This window comes from Larus michahellis, chromosome 6 (genome assembly GCF_964199755.1).
Source record: "Larus michahellis chromosome 6, bLarMic1.1, whole genome shotgun sequence".
In the NCBI taxonomy this organism is placed as follows: domain Eukaryota; kingdom Metazoa; phylum Chordata; class Aves; order Charadriiformes; family Laridae; genus Larus; species Larus michahellis.
The window spans coordinates 31,005,599-31,016,478 of NC_133901.1; the positions used below are offsets into that span (position 1 = coordinate 31,005,599).

The window sequence follows — 10,880 nt, forward strand, 5'->3', positions numbered from 1 at the left end:
ATTTTTTATTTTTTTTAAAGACATTAATTTAGCTTTATGCTGCATTAATTCAATTCTTTTTCATCTCAGAGACCATACGCTAACAGACAGGTATTGTGTAGATGTTTCTTCTTCTATAAAAGAAACCACATAATAGTTGTAGTATTGCATCCTTGTTATTTTAGCGTTTAACTACAGGAAACTGCATGACAAGTTACCATTATGCAAGACACTTGATATCCTTGGATAACTGCTCAGTAATTAGCATTTAGATCCAGTATCAATACTAAGAACGAAACAAAATTCTACGTGAAAAAAGAAACAGATCACAATTGCAGATCATAAGAGAGTAGGCGTGGCTTGGCTAACTGCAAGGGATCACATATTTCAGTTTTCTAAGAACTTCAGCGTGGGAAAACTGTAGATTGTCAGAGAGAGATGGCTAAAGCAGACATATATTCTTTAGAAAGAGTTTGACTTCACTAGAAGCAAACTCATCTTACACAATTCCAAATTTTCAGAAGTCAGATGCAAAAAAAAAACCAAACCAACAAACCAAAACCAAACCCAAAACAGTGACAAGTTAAAATTTTGATAAGATGTTGGGGATTCCTGAGTTTTTTATAGCTCTAGTAGTATGTCTCCTAATTTTGCATTTCCTAAAGCTGCAATGGATGTGCACCCAGCTTCCTCCAGGACCAGTTCCCCTCCCCGTCATTGGAAATTTGTGGCTGCTGGACTTCAAACTTCGTCGAGAAACTCTCACTAAGGTATTTATTTATCTCTATGGTTGAAAATCACTCTGAATCTATTTTAAATTAAATTGTACATTGCATAGGAACAGTCTAAACTCGGAATTCTTTTTTTTAAACATAAAGCTTGATTATCAGACAATTTCAAAGAATCCAAGGACCCGGCATTATTAAAATATTTCTGAGTAATAAACACCATAATTGCTTTACTCATTATTTTCTTTCTCTTTTAGATGCAGTAACATCCATGCATAACATTATCACAAGCACTGTCAATAGCATGATACTCCACTGACAGTTTCATTCTCTATTTCTGTGTCGATATCCAGCCCTATAAACTACCTCTAGTAAAACTTCCTTTGTCTGACACCAGTGTCACTGGACCATCTCCAGGCCACGAGTGGTCCAATCTCCATTAGAAGACCAAACTCTAAATGGACTCTTTTTTTCTTATTTGTACAGCAAAAAAAATTATTGGCTGCAGGAAACAGGTCGTTACTAAAACAAAAAAGGAAAATTTGATTGCTGTTATGTTCACAGAATGATTCTTTTACAAACCAATTAAAACTATTTTTAAAAGTAAGGAACTTGCTTCAAACAACTTTAGGGAAAAATACAAGCATGATCTGAGGAAAGACAGTAGAGAAAAATAAGAAAAAAATCACATGGAAGCTACAGGAAAGAATGCAAAAACATTTCTTTCCTTTCTTCAGAAGTTAGAGGCAAGAAAATATGATCATTTGATTCATTAATAAAATAAACAGAAAAGGTCGGGGATTTTGCCTGTATGCAAATCAGTTTGCATAACTCAGAAACAGGTCTTTGAGTCTGACTTGACAGAGAAGACCCTCTGTTTCTCTTTATGGTATAGATACCAAGGACATCTCTCAGAAGACCACTTCTGAAAGTGTCACAGAAAGTACAATTACATTCTGTTCCCAAAGCCCATTACAATTAAATTTTTCTGAAACCTGTAATTCAATTTGATGATCGCAAACAGATTTACTTACAACTACAGCAAACTCTTAAAATGAGTATTTAAGCATATACATTCCCTGGTTTATATTTATTAATTTGCCATTATTAACTCTTCAGTTAACCAACATCTATGGAAATATCTACACATTGTGGCTGGGACAGACACCTATGGTTGTACTAAATGGATACAAAGCAGTAAAAGATGGCATCGTCACCCATTCAGAGGAAGTTTCCGGAAGACCCCTCACCCCATTCTACAGGGATATGATGGGCGAGAAAGGTACAAGATGCGACACAATACTGAAATATGAACAAGGTGTAAAGAAGAAAGACGCTTTCGTATATATACACACTGCTGTAAAAGTACATAATTGGGCTTACATAGCCAAAAGGTTCCATGCAGAGTTAGCATATTAAGAAAATGAAAAAACAAAAATTTTTCCTCTTATAAAGCACACTACTGACTTTTTTTTCTTCCTAATAGATTCAAAGGATTATTTGCCTGGAAGAGTTGCCCTTCAGTTGTATCACTTCTGAAACAGAAGACTGTTCATGTGGAAAACATCTACAGGCAAAGCTATTCTGTCCTTACCAAAATCCACAAGCATTCAGTTTCCAGGGTCACATTTATAAGGAGCTGTATAGCTGGGAGTCATAAAAACCTAAGTTAGAGACCAAAACTCAGTATCTGAAATCATGGTATCGTCTTTGTTGGTGAAAGATAACTTAATCTAAATCAAATTTTGTCTCCTGCAGTAAAAAGATTTCCCTTTCCAGCAACAAAATAAATGTTTCTGTGTTCTTCAGGTATTTTTCTGACGAGTGGGCACACCTGGAAGCAACAGAGACGCTTTAGTATGACAATTATAAGAAGCCTGGCACTTGGTAAGAACAATTTGGAGCATCAAATTCAAACAGAGGCCTGTCATCTTGTGGACATCTTTGCAAGCACAAAAGGTAAATTCACTAGAAGAATAACACTAAGAGCTTTTTCTGAAATATAGTAGATTAGGGAAGTAGAAGTTTCACAATACATTTTTACAAGTAATATAGATATTTTTCATATTAGTGGGACTTTTACTGGCTACTTAATTGCATTCTTTGCAAAAAATGTTTTGTCTGCACAACGGGCAATATAAAATTGTTTTTTGAAATAAGGATAGTAAAAAAGTGTTTATCATCAACACAGTCTTGGGGACAGCTGGTAACAATTCTCACATTCAAAGAGTATAGGAAAACCCTATGTTCTTCTCCATAAAATACACAATTTGTGACCTGCTGCGAGTCATTCCAGGACAGCAGGCCTTTAGGATTTGGCAGAGAAAGAACCCCAACACAAGGAATGTATCATTCAGTTGTCCAACAAAACTTCTTTTTAAGGTTTGGATGAAATAGAAACCAATAGAATTTTAGCAAGATGCCAAAATAAAGCAATTAAATACAAATATTGTGAACAGCCAAATCCCTCACCCACATTGTGTTCCATACTGATGTGAAAACACCGAGAAGTTGCCTAAGGTCTCCCTCCATCTCTCCTTGCACTAGACACAGCAAAACAGCCCATCTCTCTTCTGAGAGCAACACTTTCACAGATCTTTAAAATGCAAGAAATGAACAGAAAACCAGAAGTGACAAATCATTTCAACATGATAAAATTAAAACTTTAATTTTATTTTTTTTCCTGTTTTTTTGTGTGTGTGGGTGTTTGTTTAGGTTTTTTTTAATGGCCAAACTTAAATATCTGCCTCCAGGTTTGAAGGCATGCGTTCTAATTAATTGCTCGTGTTTTCACACAACGCAGACCACAAGTCAAAAAGGGGAAGAGAGACCTAACGTTTGTCTTCTCAAAACCAATAATCACTGTATTTTACAAGAGTAAAAAGCAGATTTAAAATAAGGAGTCCCTGCACTTACAATCCATACAGTTAATTTGTATTAAACTAGAGTTTACACATGTGAAAACCAAGTAGTCTGGATGTACTATTATTTTTACTATTTAAAAAACAGAAAGTCTTCATCATTTTTCTTACTGTAGTCTATTCAGAAATATTCATGCTACCTCCTATATTCGCAGGCAAACCTTTCGACCCCCACACTTTCATGGTCCATGCTATTGCAAATATAATTTGCGCTGTTGTTTTTGGTCATCGCTTCTCCAGCAACGATGAATCTTTCGGCAAGCTTATCAAAGCTGTTTATTTTGTGATCTACTTTCAAGCTACTATCTGGGGCAGGGTAAGAATTTCATTTTCTTGTTCTTATTCCTTCAAGTGCGTTTGCACTTCACAAGTCAAAACAAATTAAAAGTCAGTGACTATTATACCCAAACATTTCCATACCATTGTTCTGCTAGCCCTTGTGCAGTAATAAATTAACACATACCTTGTGTATGTCACTACTGCCTTATAGTCCTTCTTTGTGTCAGTAAATCACGCGTCCTAAAATTTAAATTCTAGATCATCACTGGTTTTCAGACTTCCAAAATATATAATGTATTTCAAAGTAGTAATCACTTGCAGAGTACTGTGTATGTAAGATTCTTAAATCTTAAATTGAAAGCAACTTTTAAAATTTAATTTTCGTTTCGTCTTACAAATACAGAAGTACAATTATAAGAACTGAGCCTTCAAAGTCCTATTCTTTTGGGTAGATATCTTGCTTCTCATGTAATTCATATTACCACCAATACCTGAGTCACTCTGAACTTCCTGTAAGATACAGATGACAATTGCATCACATCAAGAAGCGTATTTTTAAGTTCTTGAAAGCTATTGCTTACGTTGTGCCAATTTTGGCACACTGGCATTTTATAACAGTAACAGGTTCTCCAACACTTTTATAGAGAAATGCCTCAAAAAAAGAATCAGAGTAAAAATCAAGATTGAGAAAATTTGCTTGTGAGCCAGATTCAATCCTCAATTACTCCAGTTCACCCATTTTCAGAAGCCCCTGTTGCATTATTAGGTATGCGTCCAAAAAGTAAAATATAATCATTCTCCTGGTCTCTATAACCTGATATCCACTATTATACGATGTTGACATTTTGGTCAGCTGATAGGGATGGAGATTTCTGCACTGCCCAATATACTCCTTATCACAGGCCATAAATAAAACAAAGGCTCTGCCAGTAGGCCTAGAGACTGAAGTCCATTCACAAAACATACACAATACAAAGAAATGAAAATAATTATTTCCCCCTCAACAAATACACATACCAGTTTCCCCTGGAGGAAAACCTTAAACCGAGAGGTCAAGTCAGCTTCTATACCTTTTCAGTCTTCAACCTATCTATGAAGGATAGAAAGTGTGGCTATTGACTGTTGACAATGTGATCATAACAATTTATACCACTGCATATTACTAACAGCTCATTAACACATCTCAAACAAGTTTACCTCCATGCCAATTCACTTAGAGGGCAATGTAAAGATCTCATAATCCCTCTTAGAAATGTAGGCTAATTTACACTGGAAGGGACCTCTGCACATCAGCTAATCCAACTCCGTGCCCAAAGTAGGTCTAATTTGATCAGGTTGTTTAGGGACTTGCCTGATGAAGTCTTGAAGTCTCCAAGGACGGAGATTTCACACAGACTCTCTGGGAAACCAGTTCCCAGTATTTAATCTATCTCCTGGTAAAAATAAAACAATTTAAAAAAACCCATTCAACTAATAAATAAATAAATATTTTCTTACATCTTAGAGTTTCTCATATTCTGACTTTTGTCTATTGCCTTTCATACTAATTAGGAGCCCATGTGATGCAGTGACTTCACAGAGTTATCAGAAAATCAGGATTGAGTTCTCAGTTTAGAAGAGCTCATGTTTCTTCCTTTTTGTTTAAAATCACAGATGTATGATGCTTTCCCATGGCTTATGCACCGTTTCCCAGGACCTCATCACAAAGTGTTTGCATACAATGACTTCATGCACAATTTAGTTACAAAGGAGGTCCAGACTCATGAGAGACAGAATGCAGGTGAACCACAGGATCTCATTGACTTCTACCTAGCTCAAATAACAAAAGTAAGTATATCTATTTATCACATTATCCCCTCCTTGGCCTCAATGCCTACTACAGATACTTGCTGTTCGAGTGACTGCTACAGAATTTTTATATGCAGTTTGTTTAGCATTGAAGATTTTTGTTTTGGTGGGCTGCTCACTGTTTTTAATCAAACAATGACAATTTCTACATGACAGATGAAATGTCCAAAATTATCCACTTCATAGTCTTCTCATGAATATACCCTACAGACCAAAGATGACCCTACTTCTACGTTTAATAAAGACAATATGGTTCAGACTGTGGTTGATCTTTTGCTGGGAGGGACAGAGACAACAAGTACCACCCTTCTCTGGGCACTGCTGTATATGGTACAATACCCAGAAATACAAGGTGAGCAAAAGCATTATCAGAAAGAACTGCATTCAACATTACATCATAATGAACACGATTAAAGTGTAAATATTAGCTCAATCACTGGCAATACATCAAAATAACCCTTACCAATAAATATGAATATGAATATTGGTACATCAACAATTGAGATGTAGAAAATGAAAGTTTAATAAATGAAAGAAGTGTGTGCTTTCCTCACCAGCTCACTAAGAAGCAACACTAGCAGAAATTAGTAATTGCCACTGTTTTATCTCACTAAAAGAGAATGGCAGAGAAAGAATAATAATCTAAAGACATTTCATATGCAACCTTATCTCCTCCTAACCTTCAAAGAGGAAAAGCTTTCAGCACATACCTGGTCTGATGTATTTATAAACATAACAGAAATTACACCTGTAACTTCAAATTTTAGTAATTTTTAAAAAAAAAATAGACCTGTACTATCCTCATCACTAAGTAGGATGCATCTTAAATGAGAGATCATCTTGTGCTTTGGGGACATGCACTTTCTTGATCAACTGAAACAAACATAGCAGGCAAACCATACGCCAACACATTTCATAGAAAAGTAATTTCTTTTCCCCCCCCCAGTCCTGGGCCATACTTATAGAGAAATCTGCTGGAAAAGCGGGGGAGGGGGGGGTGGGGGGGAGGAGGAAGTAAAAATATTTTTATTTCTCTGCAGAAAAGGTTCAAAGAGAGATAGAGGCTGTTCTGGAACCCTCCCATCTCATCAGCTATGAAGACCGTAAAAAACTGCCATACACAAATGCTGTGATTCACGAGGCTTTGCGATACAGCAACGTTACTTCTGTTGGGGTCCCTCGACAATGTGTGAGGAATACAACTTTGATGGGTTTTCATATCAAAAAGGTACAGAGTATACCTCCATGTTACTTAAAGCTTTGAGCTGTTCATATTTAGTATTTATATGACAACAGCTTCTACAATTCCTAACTTTGCATAGAGAGCACACAGTAGCACGTCACAGACATGAAACTGAGCTGAGTGCTCTGAACCTTGGCTAAGTCTACATTAGCAGATGCAAAAGCTTGGGAAAAGGCTAACAGCACAAGTAGCAAGAGTAAGGAAAACTAGAGCCCAAACATGGATGATGTCTGGGCATCAAAGCAGAACATGTGCTTTAAAGAATGACAAAGTGAGGTTTAATGAATGTCAGGACAGCTAACTCACACACACATACCGGAGGAGCCTGGAGCAACCTCCAAGTTATCCCTGACAAAACACACATGCACACACAAAAACCACACACTTCAGATGATGGCAGCTCAGTACATTGAGAGATCTGACAGTCGCATTGGCATGATATAGACGTCCCAAGTGTATTAAGCATAAAATTGATGTGATTGAATTGAAAGACCCAGTGAAGTGTACAAAAAACAAGAAGGAAGGTGTTATGATTAGTCTGGCAAGCATGTAAAACAGTCCAAGCTCCACTCTAGCTTAAACATGAAGACACCTCAGTGGCCCTGATAGAAGGTAACTTCGACAAAGGCAAATGTAATATGTTATGACAAACAGAAAATACAAGGGCTTATTAGGCCTGGATGTGCACAGGAAAAGACTGAGGTGAATCCAAAGACAGGATGGCATATTATCTATCAGAGAGAAGGAAAATTCAAAAAAGAACCAATCATACACAGAAAAAATATAATCTCTGCTTCTTCTTACAGGGCACACTTGTATTGCCAAATCTGCACTCCGTTGTGTATGATTCTGACCACTGGGAGACCCCTTGGAGGTTCAACCCAAATCATTTCCTTGATTTGGATGGCAACTTTGTGAACAAAGAGGCATTCTTACCTTTCTCAGCAGGTAACACCCTGAGGTTTGAACATTCCTATTCACTGTGGCTTGCAGCAAGATTAAAAACACTATTTCTAAATTCTAGAATTCAAAAAAAATACATTTATAAAAACATATTTGACACAAAGATTTAAAGTCAGATTTCTACTGTAAGAGCCACAAATATTGCCTTGCATTTTATATTTGTCATACATTCAAACAGAGGATGAGTAAGGCTAAGAGACATAACACTATCTCCTTGGTTCCTACTACAAGGATATCTGAGCTCCTTAGTCCCTAATCTATTAAATCACCCTCAAATCAGAAAATCTACTTATTCTCACCTTACAAACAGGAAACCCAAAGACAAAAGAAATATGATTTGTCAAAATATACAGAGAAAAATTGGTGATAAAGCAGGAAACCAATCCTCAGTCTCCCAAATCCTACAGTAATAGTCTAGCACCAGGTTTCGCTTGTATCTCCAGAAACTAACAAAATCCAATCTTTTCAGTAGAATATTATTAGGTAACCACAAAAGAAATTTCTAAGTTTTCAAAGGCATATTATGATGTACAATTTACCTAATTTACAGTGCAAAAAGCAACAATTCGAAGATATTGGAGAGACAAAGAGAAAGAAAAAAGTGTGAGAAGCAGTATAACACAACTCAGAGAACTTCTCTAGACTACCAGTTTCTCCAATAAGCAGACTATGAAGAAAAGCAGCACAAAAACAGGACACTGACATTATTTACTGAAAATTAAAATATAAAAATTAAAATATAAAAACACTGGGAAACAGCTGAGGTTTTTATGCTACTATAACAGATCATACTATTGTACGTGTGTTGAAGACAAAAAGCGAGTAATACGTTAGTAAATACAAAGCAGTCAGATTAAACATAGTAAATCCAGATTATAAAACTATTTGCCTAAATTGCCTGTAAATCCTGAGATCATATTTGCAAAACAGGTACTTAGCATCTTACCTTCTATACTCACCAAATGTCCACTAGTTTACATGAATCAAGACAACTAATTTAGGCTACCATTTCAACCCAGGCATAGGAAGTTTTCTTTTTTAACGTGCTTTGGTTGCTTTCTGTTTATATAATCTGAGTATTTATATACCCTGAATATATATCAGTTAGTAACTTTTTTTTTTAAATCTGGACTGTATAGATATCCTGAAATATACTGTGAAAACAATATGCATACACCGCTGCACATGCCTACGTTTCATTCCCTTAGCTTACCTATCTGTTCCTGGATGGTATTAGGGATAGTGGGTTACAAGGACCCAATATAGCCTTCTTCAGTTCTGCTGAAGAAAGACTGAGTACATCCTTCTACTTAGCTTCAGAATACTCCAGTTTACCACCTCAACAACCAAAGATAAGACTCTGAAGTACATGAAGCTTTTTAAAACTCTGGCTTAACTGAGAAGCAATTCATTGTTCTTACAGAACAAGATGCAAAAATGGAAAGGGAATATTTCATAAATGCTCCAGGGGGAAAAAGGAAAAAAACCCAACACACCATCACAAAACGCACCAAAAAAACCACCAACCACAAAACCCAGAAAACCAAACCCAACAGCTGACATTAGTAAGAGATGCGCAGTTTCTCAGTTAAATAAATCCTTCCTCCCACCTCCAAAGGCTTGTTCTGTCCCTACAGAAGGAAATAGGAAATAACTTTATGGAACTCAGTAAAAATTTGTTTCCGTTCTTTTTCAGAACTTAACTTTACACAACTAACTCTTTTCCCCTTTCTTCTGCAGGGCATCGTGTATGTTTGGGAGAACAGATGGCACGAGTTGAACTGTTCATCATCTTTACAAACCTCCTTCGGGCATTCACATTTCAGCTCCCTGAGGGAGTAAAGGAAATCAATTTGGAGTACACTTTGGGTGCAATACTGCAGCCACATCCATATAAACTCTGTGCTATTCCACGCTAGCCTGCGGCATACTACAATGCAGAAGGACTTCAACCAGTCAATAATTGTGGATATTTTAAAGACACATATCACTATCCCAATTGTATGCAAACGTAGGTAGCTCAGTACAGCAAATTAATACAGAGTGTTTTTATTTAGGAGGTCTGACCTCATATAGTTGAGTTTTTGAAATTAAGCATACTTGCAAAAGCTCATATAATTGCATTTTAGGCATATACAAATACACAATAATGTTACCAAAAAATGTATTTTCACATTCTCAGTAGCAATGAATTAGATGTAGGATTTTAGAGAAGTGGTCTGTATCAACCAGTTTCCTGCATATGTGCTCCGTCAGCTATCACACTCTTAAAACGCACAAGTGTTTTGATGCAGCAAGGATGCCTGAATAAAAACAAAATTTCTTCAGTGTGCTGTTACTTCTCTGTGTTCACAGGTCTTTTCTTACATCCTTTTGCAGGAGATAACAGCATACGCACTTAGTGTTAACTGCTTTTCCTTTCACACTCCATAAAGTGTTATATATTGTAGTATGAGCTTTACACATATATAAATGGTTGCTGAATGGAGCCTCTTGTAATCATAGCCCCTTTAGAAATCCTTATACCTTTTTCTTTACTTCCTTTGTATCCGATTCCTATTTCATCACAACTCTCAGATCCAGGTGCTTTCATGAACCCTTCCTTCTGTTTAGAAACATTATTATATCACACAATAATTTCTTATTTGAAGGGAAAGGAACAATGTTTCAAGAAATTAAGAAAATAAACAAAGATGCCAACATTTGTTAAAGCAGGCACAGTAGAAATTTATTACTCACAGTGTTTTCTTTTGTTGTCTCATCATTCTGCAAAAGATGTGGGAAGTTTTGACCACTTAAAATTCAGCTGCAAGCATTCTAGTTGCTTTCAAATTTTCAAAGTTAACAGGAGCAAGCATAAATTATGGTAGTATGTAGTTAAAAGCAGAAGCAGAATATTATGTGTTTCTCAGACATAAA

At 36.2% G+C, this 10,880-nt stretch overlaps 1 protein-coding gene across 1 annotated transcript; it reads left to right on the forward strand.

Annotated features, from left to right (window-relative positions):
- The first annotated feature begins 336 nt into the window (after positions 1 to 336).
- On the forward strand, positions 337 to 10,003 carry LOC141744835 (cytochrome P450 2J2-like). Its single transcript, XM_074591604.1, has 9 exons — positions 337 to 749; positions 1,827 to 1,989; positions 2,517 to 2,666; positions 3,784 to 3,944; positions 5,561 to 5,734; positions 5,966 to 6,107; positions 6,796 to 6,983; positions 7,805 to 7,946; positions 9,702 to 10,003. The coding sequence occupies exons 1-9, from the start codon at positions 579 to 581 to the stop codon at positions 9,878 to 9,880; spliced, it is 1,470 nt and encodes a 489-aa protein (XP_074447705.1). The 5' UTR covers positions 337 to 578; the 3' UTR covers positions 9,881 to 10,003.
- Positions 10,004 to 10,880: the final 877 nt, after the last annotated feature.